At 37.1% G+C, this 21,161-nt stretch overlaps 1 protein-coding gene across 4 annotated transcripts in view; it reads left to right on the top strand.

Moving 5' to 3' along the window:
- fgf13a (fibroblast growth factor 13a) overlaps nucleotides 1-21,161 on the top strand; it is a 149,581-nt gene that overhangs the window by 47,019 nt on the left and 81,401 nt on the right. For 3 of the 4 annotated variants that reach the window (XM_048175911.1, XM_048175910.1, XM_048175912.1), the window contains one exon: nucleotides 18,330-18,497. The exons of the other annotated variant lie outside the window; for it this stretch is intronic. In XM_048175911.1, coding sequence (XP_048031868.1) covers nucleotides 18,330-18,497 — 168 coding nt within the window. The remainder of the gene's footprint in view (nucleotides 1-18,329; nucleotides 18,498-21,161) is intronic. 4 annotated transcript variants of the gene reach the window in all.

Genomic DNA, 21,161 nt, shown 5'->3' with positions numbered 1-21,161 from the left:
GCCAGTGGAAGAGAGAACTGTGGTGGGGTCTCTCACCTCTGTGTTTCTCTTTTGAATCATCTGCGCTGGCTTGAGGGAAAGTGTCATGTGGTGTTTCTCTTCAAACCACCTGTCTGGAACAGAACATTTATGAAGCTGCATAAAGCATTGTGAAAAACACCTTATCCCTTACACATATAAAGAATGAATGTGACCCTTGAAGCAAAATGACCTACACATGCATGGATTCACATTTTTTGTGGAGAGGGAAAGAAGCAGAAGGAGTTCTGACATGACAGACAGGCAGTAAAACAAGGCTGTCTGAGGCAGTTGTGTGTATTTCTCAGTACTTGGCTCAATACAGCCGTTTATGCCAAGTTTGAAAATATGATTAATTGCTTGTAATGTTTTTCCAAGATTAACAAGGATGTTGATACAGGAACATGTGCTATTTAGGTAAATCACTTTAAGTGTTTGCCATCTTGCGTTATGATTTAAAGGAACAGTTCACTGAAATTAATTTATTTCATTCATGGAACACAAAAGGAGTAATTCTGAAGAATGTGACAATGATCAAAAATAGACTTGACATGGTATACAGTAGCTATGTTTCCATCCACCTATTTTTATGCATATTTTGGGATAAAAAAAAAAAAACTTATTTTTTTACGATAAGATATAAGAAGGCATAAGCTATGATGGAAAAACATTTACCAAATAAATCTCTCGATATGCAATGAAAAACTCACGTGACTTTGCCTCAACAGTGGATGTGATTGGATAACTGGACTAACCAGCAGACCAATTTCATTGCATCATAGCATCTCAAATGTAGGTTTGATCATTCGTTTATGATGTTGGAAAAAAGAGCCACCGTGGCTTCCCCGATTGCAACAACTTGCAGATATTTTGTGCCGATTTTCCAGGAAGTGACGATTTTGTTCTCTTGAACACATGGGATGTAAATGCTGCTTTATTCGCAAATGTTTTATTCGATATTCCAGTTTTGAGCATAAATTAAATTTGCAACTTTGGATGGAAACTTGTCTAGCGAGACCGCCTATACTCTGTATGAAGGACACTATACAGGTTCGGAACAACAATTGAGTGAGCAAATAATAACACAGTTTAAATTTTGGGGTGAACGAAGAACCAATACAGTATGTGTAAACACTATGAGTCATGCCATTGGGATCAGATCAGAGCCCTTTAGAAACCGAAACCTCAACAAGAGCTTGTCTCCTGGCACAATAAGCCAAAAATTTGAGCTTGCAACATGTCATAGCCTCTGGGAAGTGATGACCGCCCGCGTGTGAAGCGCTGCTGTCACTATGCGTACGGACAGCGCCTCCAGACAGAGCTGACGACTGTTGTGTAACAGCCCAATTGCTTTCGGTCCAGTGGGTATGATCAGGAAATTTGTGAGCCTGTGTTCTTTGAAGAAGTTTGCTGAATGTGGATCTGAGGTGACAATAGGAGACGTTAACTCGCCTCGTCTTTTGGAGAATGAATTCAGTTACTTCCTAACCTCCACTTTGTACTTTTCACTATCCATTTACTCTCTGTTAGCTCAACATTGACACGAGGGAGTCTCGAGTCTCTTTGGCTCCGGTCTCTGTTTTCAGGCTCCACACACACAGAGATGGAAGAGTAAACAGAACTGACATTAAGTACAAACACTTTTCTTTTCTTAAAAACCACAGTGTACTGTGAGACCAAGAGCAGAGATAGTGGCATAGCTATTTCTTATTAATGGCAGCGTCACTAAAGCTTACTGTAGATATCAGTGTTTTAAAGGGATAATTCAAAGGGGGGTGATCTATGCCTTTAAGAGGAATATATTGACAGTTTTATCCAGAAATAGCAAACCCTTTCAGTGTGGGAGAGTTCATATAAAATTGATGTAAAAAGAGGCCCATATGGCTATACATACTATATTCCAAAACCACCCACTTGAATCAGGCCATCTGACCGACATTTAAACTTATTTATTCATTTTTATTTTGTTTTCAAGATTTGATGAGAACCTGACAAACCAAATCCAGTCCAATCCAAATCCTTTTATTTATTTATTTATTTTTACCTGGTATCTATTGAAAATGAATTTGTTTCCAGACAGACTAATAAAAAATGTGCTTTTACTCCTGGAAGTTGTATCAGTCAGCCTACCAGATTAGAGCTTGCCAGATCGAGAAATTAAAGAGCAAGTTTAAAGATTTGTGAGCAATATGCATCAGATGGTCAACGAATGGACCGTGGGCGGTTCGTGGGCATGCCGACAGAAGCTGAGACTAGTCTACACATAAAAATCTTAATGTATACTCTTACTGAACACTGAAACAGTTTCAGCTTTAATGGTGAGGCAGTTTTCAGAGTGCCGAATGACGACACAGTTGTAGTATCTGCCTTTTAAATGTGCTTATACATGAATGAATGGAGGTTTTCTCTGCAGGGCCGTTTGGGGAGCTGGTGTCTGGTGTGTAGAGGTGTCGTCTGACTGTGAGTAGGGGTTGTGTGTAATCCCACTCTTTCACCTCTGAGACACATGGGCTCAGAGGGAAGCCTCCTAAGTGTAAAAGGAGTGAAAGCAGTTAGCTGACAGATGGAGGGAAATTTTCTTTTTCATTTTCTGTGGAGAAGTTCTACATTTTAATCTCATTGCTGATTTGGAGACACAACTGAGTTCAAGAATATGAATGACTCTCTTTTCCTGTGTGCATCCTCAGCTTTACGACCATAGGCGGAGCGTGTGTAAGGCTAGGCAAGGCTTAGCCTTTCCCTGGCCAATGAGTTGAAACTAGGGTGGAAATTTCTCACTCAAAAGCAGTGCCTAATGCTGCTTCTGATTGCTTTTAGAGGGAAAAGCTGCCCATAATTGCTGGTCTAGGATCAGTTTTCTCAGTGAAAGTAGTATATTGGCGAAACAGATTTGGCAAACAATCCAGAATGTCAAAGGTTTGTATTTACAATGTGTTTTTGCAGCAATCAGGCCAATCAGAGGTGTTTAAGTTAGCACTGAACAAAAAAACTCTGTCATTTGAGCGGTGAGTGAATTCTGAGTTCTGCATGCTCGCAAATCCTTTTATTATAACAAAGTTTAGACATTATTTGTTCTACCATTCCAAATCCTGCATACAGTATGCTTGATTTTCTGTTAAAATTAACACTCTGAGGTCTGAGGGTATCGCCGGCGATACCACCGCGGTTTTTTTCTTACCAGTGTGAAAGAGACTCAAAATACTCCGTTAATGTTGCACATACAATTAAGAGTTATACACCATTTTAATCTGTGGAATATCTTCTTTTATTTGTGTACACACAAAATGTTGTGCTTTTCGTAAAATAAAGAAAACTAACATGGTGCATGATCTCTCGTCTCCCTCTGAAGGAAGTTCAATCTGATAGTTCTCAGAAAATGAACTGTAACTTAGTGAATACTAATCACAAAAAAAATTGACTTATGTCTAAAAAAAACGTTGAAATGTCAGGTTTTAAATCGTGTAAGTCAAATCGAAAACAAACATTCTGTGTTTATGTAATCTGTATGAAAAGAGAGCCATGTCAGAAATCCGTGATTCAGCTCATTATCCACTAATGCGGCCACGCCCACGGAGCCAGCGCTATTCAGACGCAAATTCTGAGTCAATACATGCATTCATCATCTCAATCGTGTATTTATTGTCTTGAAAAGTGTTTTGAATAGCCATAGTTAGCGATCTCTGTCCTCTGTTAGTTCGGTTAGTTCCTGGATTGCCTATTCTTCTTTAGTGCTCAGGCATTTGTGGACTAAAAGTGCACAGAGCGCCCTCCGGCTGCAAGTATGAATTGAAAAAACACAGTATCCAGCACTCATAGTAATGACAATAAATCCTGAATAAATATTACTCTTCTGTATAGAAAATTGACAAACATATGAGAATCCATCAATATTTCTCCAAATGTGCATGCTTTTAAGCTAAAAGCCTATATGAAATGCCATAGAGGTAACATAATTGTTCAGGCACTTTGCATCACAGAAATACATTATATTTTAAAGAATATAATAGAATACCATTATTTATATTGTAATAATATTTCACAGTATTGCTGTTTGTTCTGTATGTTTGATTTACACCATGATGAGATTTGAATCATGATCACAGAGGGTTTTTTCACAGCCTACCTGACTGAAAGGCCTCATTAATATGCAAGTCATTTCAGGTCATTATTATGTGATTCTTTTGTCTTCTCAGGTGAGAATCACCCATTATACATGAGGATTCACGCCTCCATGCATACTGTGTTTCTTGACCAAAGATGTTTTTAGAAAATTTAAATCTCTCTATTGTTTTATATGAACAAGCAGGCAGCATAATTTTTACCTCATTTTGAAGCAAAAACTCTAGTCTACAACCTCAAATACCCAGAAGTCTTGTGAACAAAGATTTAATATATATTTTTTGGCTTTATTTCAGTGACTTAAGTTTTTTGTTTTTTCAATAACCACGCATAAACGTTATTCCTTCAAAAACACAAACATGTACATACATGTTCCTCACGTATTATTGTAGCCTAGTTTGTGCTGAATACAGTGTAATGACACTTTTTCCATTAATATGTTTATGAACAACTGAAAAAGCACAAATGTCAGGGCATGTCAAAACTTCTCCAGGGTCCCAAAAAACCTCAGACCCCTGAGGGTTAACAGTGGTTTGTGAGCAGATGATTTAATAAATCGTTTTTGTAGCGTTTATGCTGGGATATGTAGGTTTTGCGGCAAGCATTTCAAGGAAATCTATTTAAATGATTCAAATCTCCTTTGCCTTACCCTGGATTTGGTTCACCGTCTGCCTATGTTTAAGACATGGTATTAACAATCCAGTTTAACTCATTTAGTGTTTGCCAATTTTATCAAAAATAACTTGAATTATGAATTATTTGAATTACTTTTTTAAATTATGAATTACTTTACGCAATTGAGCACTAACACAAGACCCCAAAGTCATCATATAAATCTGTCTCCAGAAGCCTTACAGTACATGAAGAGTTCTTCAATTTCTATTTACTATGTTCTGTACTGTATGTTGTCATATTTTAATCTTTTAATTGGCATAATGAATGATTTAATCATCCTCTAACAGGCCTGGTATTGTACTGAATCCCATTAGCTTCCATCAGCTGTTGACTGCAGTAAATGTGGTCCAAAACATTAATCCCACTTAATTCTTACATCTGTTTGCTTTAAGCTTCAGTGCAGATGTCTTGCAGTGTGTGTATGTGAGATAGAGAGAGTCTGTTTTACCTATAAAGAAAAATTGGCTCCAGTGTCTCAAAATATGTAGTCTGGTGCATTCAGAAATCATCTCAGTTAACAGCTCTGAGGGTCCTGTCAGTGTCAAAACAGTCTGGAGAGCCTTTGTGATTCACACGTCATCTTTAGAGGCTTTCCTCTCAGGTTGTGAAAAAGGGCCACAGTGAAAGTTTCAATAATGTGAATGACTCAGCTCTGACTGTGAAAAACCACAGAGGAATCGCATCAGCTCTGCGCTGAGCAGAAAGTACACTGTGAGAACACAAAATCTTTATGGATACAGGACACGCTTATCGCAATTGCAAGATGTTTACTTGGAACTTAATGTTTGATGTTACCAAAATTTAACTCTTTTGGGCCTACAGTGCAGTCACCAGCTGTTCAATTCAGTCCATTTGTTCTTTTTTTAAATGTTCTTTTTTGAACTTTCATAATCCTACCAACAGTATAATCATATCAGGGTTGCATTAATTGCTTTTGAGTTCATAGGTCACACAAAAATACAATGCTAAATGCACATAATAAAATGCAAGTTAGGAGTTAGGATGGTAGGCTTGTCAACAAAATGGAGAAAAAGTTTCCTGTATATTTTGTTGACATCAAAGTCTGTGAGTCTAATCAACTCAACAGGATTTTGATGAAAATTCATCTGTCACTTGGTATAAGCAGCCAAATTAGACAGATGCCAACATGGACAGGTTGCGTGACAAAGCCTCACACTCAAAAACCATGCACAAATCTGTGCAAGGTAAGGAAAAAAAATATGACCCAGACTATAGGAACTATAATTATATTTATAATTATATATTATATACATTATTTTATGTAAATGTACACTTTTAGTTGTGACCACTGGAATTTGTTTTACACTGTGAATCACTATTTAGAAACCAAAATGTTACATTTCTTTTTAATCTAAGGTCACATTGCATATTGTTTAATATATAAAATATGTCTCTCTCATTAATGTTCAGTAATGGCTTTTAGTTGGCTGTGGCGTTGCAAACCACATAAATAGGCAGAAGCGCAGCTGTGCAGTCCTGTAATATTAAATGTGTGCAGCCATGCACGCCGAGACCTGTGTTTATGTTGTTACCTTAAATCCAAGGGCAGGTCGACAGGTTTTCAGCCAGAGGGGAATACGTTCTGCTCTCTACCTACCTACACACACATAGTGAGCGAGAGAGAGAACCTGTTTGGCATTGATGGACTGTACTTTGTCCTCTCCTGTGAAGAGGAGTCTTGTTGAATGAGATCTTGAGTTGGAAAGCAGTAAGTCAGTCCGTGTGGCCTCTCCATGTGCTGCCATCTTTAAATGCAGCCCATCCATATTCTCCCTCACAGCACACACACACACAACCGTGGCACTTCTGCTTGTTGACTGTCAGCATGTTGGGTTTAAGATCCACAGTGCATGGATGAAAAAAGGTAATCATTTGTTATTCAGTTGGAGATTACTCTGCTGGAGATAAGACGTGTTCAATAAGATTTTATATAACAGATGAATCGATTAGTCTTTACATAATACTTGAAATATTGATGTTATCATGTCATCATATTACTGATACTAAGTGTTTATTTAACAAACATTTAAACCTCAGACTGCCGTCTCACACTTCTGATAGCCAAAAGATGTTGTGACTGAGTCCCTATAACCAGAAGTAAAGAGTTCTGAGACATATGAACATATTTTACCATCCAAAGTATTTATAAAATAAAATAAAATCAGTTTGTTTTTTATATATCATGTGTAATGACCATGACAATAATAAGTGGGAGGCCTGTTGGCCATTGTTTAAATTGGCTTTGAGTAAATAATAATTGTTTACATTAGGGCTGTCAAGTGGTTAAAATTTGTAATCTAATTAATTACATGATGTGGCGAATAATTAATCTAATTAATCGCACATTAAATTTGGCTTACTCCCAAAAGATCATTTAAAGTGAATATCTTGTAAAGCATCAAATAGACATTACAAAAAGTAGCTTCAGCAAGAAATATTTTATTTGATTCAACATGGAATTTATTATACTTACTCTTTTGGACCTTAAGGGTGAGTAAAGGATGACTGCATTTTAATTTTTGGGTGAACTATAACTTTAGATTAGAGATGAAATGGCTATGTATGCTTTTGAATCGCTCTGGTGGTACTTTGATGTCATACACCGATCGGTCTGTGCAGCGCTGCTTTCAGTCCAACAAGCCTATGGTTCACCCGATTCGTTGAAAACGAGGATTCAGAAATGAAATGCCGCTGTGTGTTGCTCGGAGACGAACAGTTATGCTTTTTCTGCAGTTCTGCTCTTTAAAGTATCATTGGCAAAATTGAGCAAAACAGACAATATTGTGTCTATAATAGCACAATATTAACTTCTTATTTATTGAACTGTTGTATAAATTCAGTATCACATTTGCACTTGTGCTATTCTGGACAGAAAAACAGCACTAGTTGCTTGTGTGATAACTTAAAGATGCCCAAGAATGCTTTTTCACAAGATGTAATATAAGTCTAAGGTGTCCCCTGAATGTGTCTGTGAAGTTTCAGCTCAAAATACCCCATAGATTTTTTTAAATTAATTTTTTTAACTGCCTATTTTGGGGCATCATTAACTATGCACTGATTTTTTTCAGCGCGCCGCCCCTTTAATTCGCGTGTTCCCTGCCACATGAGCTCTCGATTATATTACAGCACATTAACAAAGTTCACACAGCTAATATAACCCTCAAATGGATCTTTACATGATGTTCGTCATGCATGCTGTATGCATGCTTCGAATTATGTGAGTAAAGTATTTATTCTGATGTTTATATTTGATTCTCTATGAGTTTGAGGCTGTGCTCCATGGCTAACAGCTAATGCTACACTGTTGGAGAGATTTATAAAGAATGAAGTTGTGTTTATGAATTATACAGACTGCACTTTATAAATGAAAATAGCGACGGCTCTTGTCTCCGTGAATTCAGTAAGAAACTATGGTAACTTTAACCTCATTTAACAGTACATTAGCAACATGCTAACGAAACATTTAGATAGACAATTTACAAATATCACTAAAAATATCATGATATCATGGATCATGTCAGTTATTATCGCTCCATCTGCCATTTTTCGCTGTTGTTCTTGCTTACCTAGTCTGTTGATTCACCTGTGCAGATCCAGACGTTACTGGCTGCCCTTGTCTAATGCCTTTCATAATGTTGGGAACATGGGCTGGCATATGCAAATATTGGGGCGTACACCCCGACTGTTACGTAACAGTCGGTGTTATGTTGAGATCCGCGTGTTTTCCGGAAGTCTTTTAAACAAATGAGATTTACATAAGAAAGAGAAAGCAATGGAGTTTGAAACTAAATGTATGTCTTTTCCATGTACTGAACTCTTGTTATTCAACTATGCCAAGGTAAATTCAAATTTTGAATCTAGGGCACCTTTAAATATATCATATGATGTAAATATGAGACAACTCAAACAGGGGCATTTTTGCCCCATATCTGAGCTCCTCCATGAGACTCGAGACCGGTGTGGCGCACAGTTGACGCTCATTAGCATTATCACTGGCCTCACTCCTTTCCCGCAGCTCTCGGCCCCACCCTACTTGCCACAACATACAATAACAAAAAATATATACAGTAATTAGAAATTACGATATGGAAAAAAGGTGAAGGAAATGAATTGTCATAGCTAATATATGTTGATGTATGTATGTTGTTGGGCTGGTGTACTAAACCAGCTTCTTAACTTTTTTCAGCTTGATCACCCAGCATCACCAGAAAAGTTGTGCTGATCCACCTAAATGGAAATGCATGCTGGTCTTGTCAGAAGGTGTTTATGTGTAAGGATGTGTACTCTTGGTTTCTGCAGTGTTCAGAGAATGAGAATCTCAGTCAGATGTCATGCCAGACAGCCACAGAGCCTCCAGGCAATAGAAAGATTCAGTCCACCTCAGCATTTAATCCAGTCCACCTTTCTCCACAATTCCACTACTGCCTCTATAGCGAGAGAGTAAATACCTCAAGAACTAATTAGACTGTGCTGCTATTAATAATGCATTCAACCCTACTGTGACCTGTCATTGTGATTTCAGCAAAGAACATGTTATTATCCTGATTTTGTTCAATTGTTTTAAACAATATCTCTTGCTTAAACTCTCTAAATACACATGTAAGCAAACTTACCACCCCGCTTTCATTAAGACCTAAGGGAGCGTGTTTATATTTAAGCTGTAAGCCAAGGTGACTCATGATGATAAATGAACGTGGGAAGGCGTAAGGTCATCCTTTGAAAGCATATCAGCACCTTTATGTTTGCATTTAAATTGGGAGTATCTCCACATCTAAATTAATTTTAAAGCCTCTGAAGAAAAGTGAGGTCGGTTCAGAGAGCCAAAACTAGACCCTTATTAAGTCACGAAGGGGATGTCTCTGATGTTCTCATGCTCTGCTGATTGAGTATTTGTTGTGATTCATTTGTGTGTTCACAGCAGTAACAGTGAGTTAACTACATGGCTTCCCGGTAGTGAACTGACATTAAATTATTTTAATTTGTCTTGTCCTTCAATATATATTCATCCTTTGTTGCAAAGTTGACCATGCCTGAGCTTGTGTTCCAAAATTCATGAAAAACCTGGAAATACTGAATGTTATAATTGTGTTTTCAAACCTAGAAAAGTCATTTTAATACACTCCCATTCAAAAGTTTGGGGTTGGTATTATATTTTCAATGTTTTTGAAGCCTCATGCTCACCAGGGCTGCATTTATTTAATCAAAAATACAGTAAAACAGAGAATTATTATTTTGATTTAAAATGATTTTTCTGTTTTAATACAAAGCTGAAATTTCAGCATCATTACTCCAGTCTTCAGTGTCACATGATCCTTCAGAAATCATTCTAATATGCTGATTTGCTCAAGAAGCTTTTTCTTTTTATTATGTTGAAAACAGTTGTGCTGCTTAATATTTTCATAGAAACTGTGATTTTTGACAAATAGAAAGTTCAAAAGAACAGCATTTATTTGAAATATAAATCTTTTGTAACTTTGTGTCTTTACAGTCACTTTTGATCAGTTTAACGTGCTGAATAAAAGTATTAATTTCTCTAAAAAAAACATATTGACCCCAAACTTTTAAACAGTAGTGTATATTAAATACATTTTATATATATTTAATAATAAATATATATAAAATTAAGTCTATAATCGTATAGAAAATGCTATTTAGTATGCATATATTATTGATTTTGTGTAGGTTTGTGAGGAAATTATTCTTTTTTGAGTTTCTATGAAGCTTTTGAACTGCTTTACAACAATACCTGGGAGAGTAGAGGCATAAGTGATGTCAGTCTGCTCCTCGTGATCGCTGGTGTTCTTGTTACGCGTTCGCAGTTGCAATTTTCTTCACGCCTGTTTCTATTTTAAATTGAACCTGGAGGTGTAACTTTCCTCCACATGAATCATGTAGGTGTGACAGGCCTATTTTGCAGTTTTTAAACGACTTCAGAAGATATGTATTTACTTACATTTAAATATCAATTCATCATTTAAAAAAACTTAAAAATGAATGTCTGTAATAAATCAACTTTTTTTCATTAAGTTTTTTTTTTTCTTCTTATAAATAACTTTTTAAGAAAAAATTTGAGTCTCATTGACCGTGACTCATTTTACCCCATCCACCCTGCATTTTGTCTTTCTCATACGGGCCAGTGACGTTAGCTCATTTCCAGCAAATTTGTCTTTGGAGATGGCTGGGGTCATAAAAGTGTCCATTCAGGGTCATTTCTGGTTGCCCTCTGATTAGCTGTTAGTCACTGGCTGAATGGGCCAGGAGGAGCTGAATCTGCCTGTGTGTGTGTGTTTGACAGACGCTGGGAGAATCAGGCATGGCCTGTGCGTCATTGCTGTGTGTTCCTGTGGGAGGGAGGCATCAGGTGGTCTGTGTTGTGTTAAATGGACTGATTCGACAGGGAGGTGGGGCCGATGACGAAGGGTGTAATGTCACTGTTACACTCTCATGTATTCCTGAGGTAGAGGCTGAGGGGTGTTGCTTGGATGACGTGCGAGAGGAAAGGGTTTTGTGGGGTTAGTTGAGAGAATTTTTAATGATTATTAAAGCATAATATTTCTGACAACATTCTTAATTACAACATTGTTTTGCTCAATATGGTCATTATGTAATAATGAAAGAAATCAGATGAAAAAGAACCTTCTAAATTAGCTCATTAGTATTTTAAGGAGTTCTTTTGTGATGTTTTTACATGGAGTACATTTTTGTTTGCTTGGTTTGATACTGCAACATAAAATGTCAACATTGGCAGCATCTTAAATGTGAAATGTGTGTTTTTGTATATTATATGCAATTTCAGAGACTTGCAAATCTTGACAAATCTGACTGATCAGAACAGAAATTTCTCATACTTTGTGCTGCAGAATCTCATAGTTGATGTAGACACTTTCAGTAAAAGATGAAGAAACTTTGTTCAAGACCTTCTAAACAAAATATATAGATAATGTTTAAATTACAGCTTGTATTGTGAAGCTGCAGTGGCTTTCTTAGTGACAAACTCTTATTCTTATGTTGCATATTATATTTTGAAATTTTTAAGAACTGTGTACCAAGTGTTAAATAGAAAAGAAGATTTTCGTTTTAAAGCCTTTTAACTATCTGAATTTTAATATGAATTAAATTGAGATTTCAGATCATTAGAAAGAACTCCTACTTTCACAATTGCCTTTTTCTCCCTCTGCCGTTGCATGCTGACTGCTCTCAGGCATTTGAAACTGTGTAAAATATGGATTCTGTTTTTAAGTAGAGAATAAAAGAGGTTTACTGGTGTAAAGAAAAGCTCCAATTTCACCTCAGCTTCAGAATGACACAGCAATAAAAATTAAATCCATTTCCTCAAGGCTGCGGAAGAAGATCCCATGAGACCAAAAAGTAGTCTTGACTCAGATACAGATGATATTTAAAGTGCTGGTATTTTAAGCACCCGGTCCCCCAGGGCTGCTAGAGCAGCTGATGATGATGTTCTGTTCGTTTCCAACAGACGGTTAACTGGCATTTCATGCAAAATGAGAGTGATTGAAATTGCTTCTGACTTCCCTTCATTTGAATTGTACAAACTGAGACAGTCCACCTCTAAATCTGTCTTGCTGCTTAAACTTCTTGACCTCAATCTGCTGCGAGTTCTCGGCCCAAATGTGCAAACTGCAACAGGGCCGTAATTCAGAGCTGTTGATAGCATCAGTCCTGTCCTTGAAGCCTTTGTGCATTGAGGCCATTGTAAATGAACTGTTCTGATCTTTGACATGCAGTGTAACTGTAACCCATGTACACTTCTGGGCTGTTATGGATTAAGCCATCACCAATCATTTAGTTTTTGACTTTTATTGCCTCCCTTGATTAAGGGTCATTTTGCATCCAACTTGTGACACATGATACCTTCAACTCTGGGACTGAGGAGGCAAGGTGATGTAAACAGAGGAAGGTTATGCACTCTGTGTCATTAAATCCTTTCTCCCATCAAGTTCCTCTCTGGAGTGTCAGCTATTGGCTTTCAGCACCATGGACAGGGACATTCATCAGCGCAGAGCTGAAGCGGTGGCAGAACCATGAGCTGTAGATCATGTCCCATCAGGCCATGGGCTGACAGCTCATTTTGAAGGCCCAGCTGATAGGGAGGGCAGAGCTATGACAGGCTGCATATCCATCAGGCTTCCTGTGACCCATCCGTGCACTCTCCATCACGGTTTGGCACGTTGTGCAGCTCCAAGTCGTAAAGAACTCTTTTAGCACGGTCCAGTCCTAAATATGCCCCTCATTTTAATTGAGGTTTATGGGGCTGCAGTTAACATGGCTATTAATAACCATTGATGGACTAAGACCTTCAAAATTCATTGGAGACAAAAGGAGACTGTGTTCTGGAGCGAGTAATCAACCACCCCACCCCTCCCTTCAGGTTGTATAAATGAAAAGCACCTGTAGCTTCAAGGCAGTGAATATGAGAACCTGGCATATACTGTATGTTTGAAATTATTTAATAATAATAATCATTTAATAATAATCTCAGCAGAAATTTATGAGCACTATTTATTCATATTATACATATACAGGGAGTGCAGAATTATTAGGCAAGTTGATTTTCTGATCATATTTTTTTCCCAAGCACATTTTACCAATTCCAATCCACATCAATCTTAATAACTACTATTAATATTGTTTTTAATCATTTATAAGTGATATATAATTGTTCATGAAGGCTGGAAATGAAAAATGCCTTATATTCAGGTGTGCAGAATTATTAGGCAAGTTTTCTTTTACAGGCAAAATGAGCCAAAAAAGAGATTTAACTCAGACTGAAAAGTCAAAAATTATTAAATACTCATGAGAAGGACGCAATACTAATGCAATACTAGAAATTGCAAAGTTAAAGCATGACCAAGGGACAGCAAAATGCTCATTGGGTCAGCGGGGTCAGACAAAAACAGGTGGAAAAGAAAAGACACATGTTAACTGCAAAATAATTAAGAATTAAGGTGAAGAATTAAGTGTGAAACCATCAGGAACCCTTTAGTCTCCAGCGCCACCATTTTCCAGAGCTGCAACCTACCTGGAGTCTCCAGAAGTGCAAGGTGTTAGGATCTCAGAGACTTAGGTTAGCTAAAGAATCCTAAAAAATGACCTGCACTTGATAAGAATCACAAGCTGAAGTGTTATAAAATACATGAAGACTGGGTTTTAATAGGGCTTATAGACAGACAGCTTGAGAATGACTCCTGATGGACCAGCACCACATCCTCTTGTACCACTGTTTGAAGAATTTATCCAGAATCTGGCAGTAAGGTGTTTGAGTTCACTTTTAGTCCATCTCTTATCCTGAAATGTCTGTCTTGCAGAGATGGACTAAAAATGATCTTCCAAAACTTACTGCCAGATTCTGGAAGATAAATTCTTCAAACAGTGGTACAAGAGGATGTGGTGCTGGTCCTTCAGGAGTCACTCTCAAGCTGTCGGTTTATAAGGCCTATAAAAACCCAGTCTTCATGTATTTTATAACACTTCAGCTTGTGATTCTTATCAAGTGCGGGTCATTTTTTAGGATTCTTTAGCTAACCTAAGTCTCTGAGATCCTGAGACCTTGCACTTCTGGAGACTCCAGGTAGGTTGCAGTTCTGGAAAATGGTGGCGCTGGAGACTAAAGGGTTCCTGATGGTTTCACACATAATTCTTAATTATTTTGCAGTTAACGTGTCTTTTCTTTTCCACCTGTTTTTGTCTGACCCCGCTGACCCAATGAGCATTTTGCTGTCCCTTGGTCATGCTTTAACTTTGCAATTTCTAGTATTGCATTAGTATTGCGTCCTTCTCATGAGTATTTAATAATTTTTGACTTTTCAGTCTGAGTTAAATCTCTTTTTTGGCTCATTTTGCCTGTAAAAGAAAACTTGCCTAATAATTCTGCACACCTGAATATAAGGCATTTTTCATTTCCAGCCTTCATGAACAATTATATATCACTTATAAATGATTAAAAACAATATTAATAGTAGTTATTAAGATTGATGTGGATTGGAATTGGTAAAATGTGCTTGGGAAAAAAATATGATCAGAAAATCAACTTGCCTAATAATTCTGCACTCCCTGTAAGCTAAGCATTTACTACAGTATCCATGCTCACGGCGTCCCAGACACATTTTAATGATTTATAAAAAACGAATCACTGTATGGCCATCTAGGATTTTGGTATGGAGATAAAAGTTAGGATTATAATTTTTTGGTAGTATTACATCACATCGTGAGTGTATATTAGTACTGTTTGTTGTTTTCTTGGGGCATCTGGTAGAGCGTTTGGACCCGGAGGCGGTGACGCGTGACGTAAGATTTAAAGGTGCTAAAGAGGATCTTTTCGGCGACTGAGAAACCAAAGACTGTTAGTGAGTTTTTGAAATGAGCGCATGCGTAAGAACAACCCCCCTCCTCCACAGCTCGTTTCGAGGGAACGCCTCCCAAAACTCGTGCACGAGTATTGGAACACGAGTGTTTACAACCGGCATTCGCTGTGTTGTGTTAGTGGATTCATTATGTCGGACTCACCGCAGGTAACTCATAATATGCAGTTGTTACTCCTGTCTCCTGACAAAAACATTGCATGCGGCGCCTGTAGAGTGTGGAAAGTTACTGGAGCGCGCAGCCGCGCACGTCTCTCACAAGGAACGTCATGGCAGTGATTGACAAGCCAGAGGGCCATGTTTTTTTGGCTGATGTTTTTAAGGCCCTACCTCATGCACAGATGATGTATATTAATATTATTACTTTCAGTGCACCTAATAAATAGTCTTTTATCAGTTAGTAAAGACAGTTTCAAGTAATATTGCAAAAATGTATAAAACAAAACATCCTCTTTAGCACCTTTAAGCGGATAAGGAGCAGCAGTACACACATTTTACAAGATAAGATATTTGTCAATGACACTCAGGATCTTTTGCACACCAAATCCTCTGACATCATCTTGTCAGTCATCTCTCCTTAATATCTTCACTTGAGAAGTGAAATCTGATGTACAGTAATGTAACCAACTACTGCGGCAAGCCTAACCGTGTCCTTTTAGAGGCTCCGTAGAATGCGTTTTTCATTTTCTGTGCCTTCCCGAATTTGGATTTGGGCTTCGGATGTAAATAATTTTATATTATTCCTGTGAGATCAACTGCTTGACAATAAACAAATGTTTTGCACTAATATATGTCAGTCCTCATATAATATAACGCTCTTTTCAGCAATTTCGGTCACAGTTTGACTGAATTAAAGTGGGAAACTACTGTAATATCGACAGTTGCAAAGTCAACACATTCTTATTGTATATTAAAAGTTAGTAAAAAAAAAAAGGCCACATAAGTGACTTCCTTCACAGGAAGAAAATCGAGAGTCAGACTTCAGTCTCCAGTATAATACATTTCATGGCTTAAAATAGAATGTGGCTGTCAGAGCGCCTACACTTCATACCAAAGTAAATTGGTCCCAAGTGTTTCGATGTGTACTTAAACCTACCTGTACCAGTGAAGACCGTACCTTGAGAAGATGACAGGTCTTCTCTTAACCACCATACCTTGAGAAGATGACAGGTCTTCTCTTAACCACCATTCATGTTTTTGTCTTTAATAACATGAGAGAGAGAGTGCGAGAGCAAGGGATGAGGAAGAATTTTAATACCTCTGCTGGCAGTAGTTGTGTTTGGCCCCAAATCATGACAATGGAAAAAGAGATGCTATAAAACACCAGCCTGAACTTTATTAGTGCATTTCATCTCAGGGAAAAGTAGACTCTGCAAGCACCAGGAAATGAAACCCTCTATTAACCTCTCACAGCATGTGCCTGAATTAATAGAGTGAGCATTAGTCTGCACTTACGTTATGAGAGGTTCAGAGGTCAAGTTCAAGTGCACACTACCATTATTAAAGACCATTATTGGGGAAAGATGTTTTTACTTAAGAATGCTGTAGTCTGCTAAATTTCAGCAGGGGGTTAACTGAAAAAATCCTTACCATCCAAACACTGACCACTTGAAAGAGGGTCAGTCCTTAAGGGTCTTCTTATTGATATAATCAAAGCTTTGTAGATGCTTACCTGTCACATTCACGTGAATCCCGCTACAGTTCAAGTGCAACTGAACTCACACCAGGTAGTTTCGGGTTCACATACGCAATTTTTCATGCAAACCGTGCCCCATTTTGAACTAAACTGCCATTGTGAAAGCACCCTATGACAAAATGAATATCCAGGACAGGAATTAATTACATAAATTTAGTCATCAATGGTTTCTAAAAAGGATTTAGTTAGTCTATTTTTAACATGTATGAGAGTCCAGCTACATTAGCTCATTATCAGTACCGGAACAATGACAGCTGTTCATATGTGCACGTTGTATGTAAATAATGTCCCATATACAGTTTGAGGTGCTTCCTCTGTGCATGTGTAATGCCGAAGATGCCTGTGCTGGAAGATGATGCATGCCTTCGCTGGGTTGACTTTCTTTAGTACTGAAAATCACTTTAGAAATATTCTCTTATCTCCTGATCCAATGCAGTAAGTTTGCATGGGCTCTGTCCACACACACACTATTGACTCTGGTCATCACCCTCTGAAATATTGGATTTCAGTTGATGAGAGCCAGAAGAGCTCCAAATCCCCTGCCTGCTCTGACTTTACCGCCTTATCCCAGATCCCAATGCTTAACTAACTGCTGTCATATTGTTTCATTCATTGTGATGTAGTGTGTTTTAGGGCTGGGCGATATTACTAAAGTCCTTTTCTCAATATTTTTCACCGTTTTGACAATATTTGGTATATATCATGAACTTTGCTTAGAACTGGTTTAAAAAAATCAGGAACCATCATTTCAACTAAACAGTTGGCTGGATTTTTGTTGAATTTTTCATTAAACCAATGCAAAATGTTTAATGCAAAAAATAATGAATCTAAATATATAAATGTAGTTAAAACTATAAAAAAGTCACTAATGAACAAGAAATAACTATATTTAAGCATTTTCTTTAATATGCACCAATGCATAGTCTTGCAAAAACATTTTTTTACCAAAACATTTTAATACACAAAACATGCCACACAGAGCCTGTATTGAAATGTTTTTAGTCCATTTTGAACCGATTTACTTCCTAACTAAATCTCACTCACCAATAAATAAATATTCTCAACACAAGGTGTGAAAAGGAAGATTGTGAAATTATTGTAACGACACATTTTTCAAAAATTCACATTAATTGATCATTTTAGTATGTATTGTTGATATATCGCCCAGTCCTACTGTGTATTAAGTTTTTCTTTGTCTCTTTCTTACCTTCTTCTCCTCCTCTTTCTTCTTAATACCAAGCTATTATGTGTTTTTGCTAATCTTGTAACTGTTGTTGCTTATTATTATAACCTTGTTGTTGTCATTTATACTTTGTCTCTTTTCTTTGCGTATTTCTCTCATTGTGTTGAATTAGTTCTGTTGCTTTGAGCGCTCTCTCCCTTTCTAACCCTGCGTTCATTTTGTTATGGCCCGACCGCAGTCCAGGATGACGCTGCCCCAGGTACCCAGGAGTACATTATGTTGCGGCAGGATTCCATCCATTCTGCGGATATAAGGGGTAAAGGCTCCCCTTTTCGTGCTAAGTGTCACGAAATCTTCTGCTGCCCACTGAAGCAAGTCGTCCTCAAAGAGAACTCAGAGCCCGAAGGTTTGTGTGCAACACATATCCATGTTTTTCTTTACTTTGCTGATGCTTTTGTATCTTTTACACAAGTTTAAGTTTCATTTGAACTTACTTTTGTTTTTTTGCCTTTTCTTAAAAGCATTTGGCTTGTGTGTCTTGTAGAAACAGCTTGAAGCCTGTGATGTTGAATGCCCTAAGGACACACTCTCTTTCATTTCTCTCTCTATGTGTGTGTGTGTGTGTGTGTGTCTGTGCTGAATGCAGACCTGTGATCATGATCCTTCAGATCGTATTCACCAATGATTACCAGATCACTGATGATGTCACACTACCTGATTTGAGGTTTCACACTTCTATTTTAAAACCAGGGCTCTACACTCAATTTCTTAAGATTTTTAGAGGCACAGGCAAAAATTTAGAGGTGCATTCAACATTTTGATGACTGTAATATTTATATGCTACTGTACTAAATACATATGCACAAATCTTCATTTAAAAACATATTAAGGTTTACTGTAGAATTATATATAATAGTGTTGTCAAAAATATTGATATTTTGATATGTATCGATAATGAAATATCTGAAACGGTTCCAGTGCTCATTTTCTACTGTATCGATACACCAATACCAGCTGATAATATGTAAGTGATTTGTAAATATGTAAATGCCATTTATGTAAGTGAGGATAGCAAAATAAAGTAAACTGTGACATACTATGCCCGAAAATTATTCATACAGTGGACTACCAGTAAAATTGACAATTTTGAACCAAAAATTATTCAGACACTTTGACCTGACCATGTTTTGCTTAAGTGTTATCTGACATAATTAAGATTATTTTTTTCTGACACAGTTTAACTCAGAGATCTTTTCATATTTTATTATAACTAGTGAATAAACTATTAATGAATGAAATGTTCAAGGTGTCTGAAGAAATTTTGGTTTGACTGTAAGTGGTGCGCACATAAAGCCGCCCCTCAGACAGCTTGCAAGTGATGAACTGAACTCTTTTTCATGGCTTATTGTGCTTAAACGGTCATATACATACAAAATTATGTCAAAATGCCCATCTTGCTGCGTATTACAGTCAGTTTTGGAACGTAAACAGTTGTGATGTAGTATATTGGATCTGTGCATAAGCTCTTAAAGTGACAGCAGCCTAATATTCCTGATGCTGTCTGTCATGTTAATCAAAGAACAAAAGACAAAGAGAAAATCACTTGCTGTTCCTGACTGAATAACTTTTGTAACTTTAATTGTAAGTGGTAAACTATATTTAATTTTTACAATGAAAACTATCCAGTGTTATTTTACATTTGATTACTTTCATTTCTGTAGTATTTCTTACCTGAATATTACTGTTAGACCCGCCTGAAAAACTTAAAGCCATGTTTATTTCATTTGTATCTTTATTCTGTTGTATTTATTGTTGTTTATTTGTTCTTATTTTATTACTGACTGTTTACTTGTCTTACTTTTAAATTTAGTTCAACGATTCTAGTAAAAACGTTGTGCTGTGTGTGTAAGCTATTACAACAAAATTACCCAAATTATTAAAAAATTATGAGATAATAACAGTTTATCTGTATGGCGGTATATATGTCAGTTTTCCCTGTGGTATTGAAAATTGATATTCAAGGTATCGTATCGAAATTGGAAATTCCAGTATCGTGACAACACTTATAATATAAATATATTATAAACTTTAATATATTTTACTTATTATATTTATTATATTATATTTTCAGGTGCCACTTACACTGGGGCGACCAATTAACGTTCTATATTGTTACTAGTTTTTGACAAACACAAACACAAAACATGTTCTGCAAATACAAAACATCCACACAATAAAGCCCCTTTATCACTAACCCTTCAGTCTGAGTGAATGAGTGATCCACGCCAACCCCTTCCCATAAGCCCCTCCCCTTTTGAAATACAGCTCATCTCTTTCTCGTTTTCCCTCTGTATCTCTCATTCTTCTCTTCTCTTTAGACATCCCCTTCCCCCACATTACTATAGGTCCACACGTTTCTACATTAGATGAATATCAGTTTAACTGCTGCCCATCTGTTTCTTAAATGGTGGTGTGTTTGCTTTCAAAAGGACCTGGACTCTCTGTCTCTTTATCTTTCTTTTCCATGTATCTCGCTCTTTCTGTCAGGTGTTTTCCGATGCATGAAGGTTGCTGGTGTCTTCTAATAGTCATGGGTATACAGGTCCGATGTGCTGGGTTGTTATGGGGTCCTGCATGCTGTATTGTCTTTATGTTGGGGGTGTTTTGGAAAAGTTGTAGAGTGATAAGATTGTCCAAACATGTTGTAGAGTAAATGTGATTGTAAAAGTGTTTTTCTTTTCAGACTCTCAGATCACTGGGTAAGCCATAAGCAGTCACCTCAAACCTAAATAAATAAAGTTAAACACACAAATGCACTCATCTCCACCGCTGTGCCGGATGACATATGAATTGTTCACGCATCACTAGAATGCAGCTCTAGATTGATGGATAATTTAGTTGTCATAGATACAGTGCCATTGCTGCTGACAAACATGTGCCTAATCAATTATTCATTAATGGTTTATATTCACAGTCATTACTACCTCATTTCTGTGTGGTATAGAGTTGTAGAGAGTCTCTGAGGAGCAAGAGTGAGTTGGGCATGGGGCATCTTTTTGTGTCTGTTTGT

This window comes from Megalobrama amblycephala, linkage group LG23 (genome assembly GCF_018812025.1).
Source record: "Megalobrama amblycephala isolate DHTTF-2021 linkage group LG23, ASM1881202v1, whole genome shotgun sequence".
Lineage (NCBI taxonomy): Eukaryota > Metazoa > Chordata > Actinopteri > Cypriniformes > Xenocyprididae > Megalobrama > Megalobrama amblycephala.
This window is presented reverse-complemented; position numbering and strand designations above follow the sequence as displayed.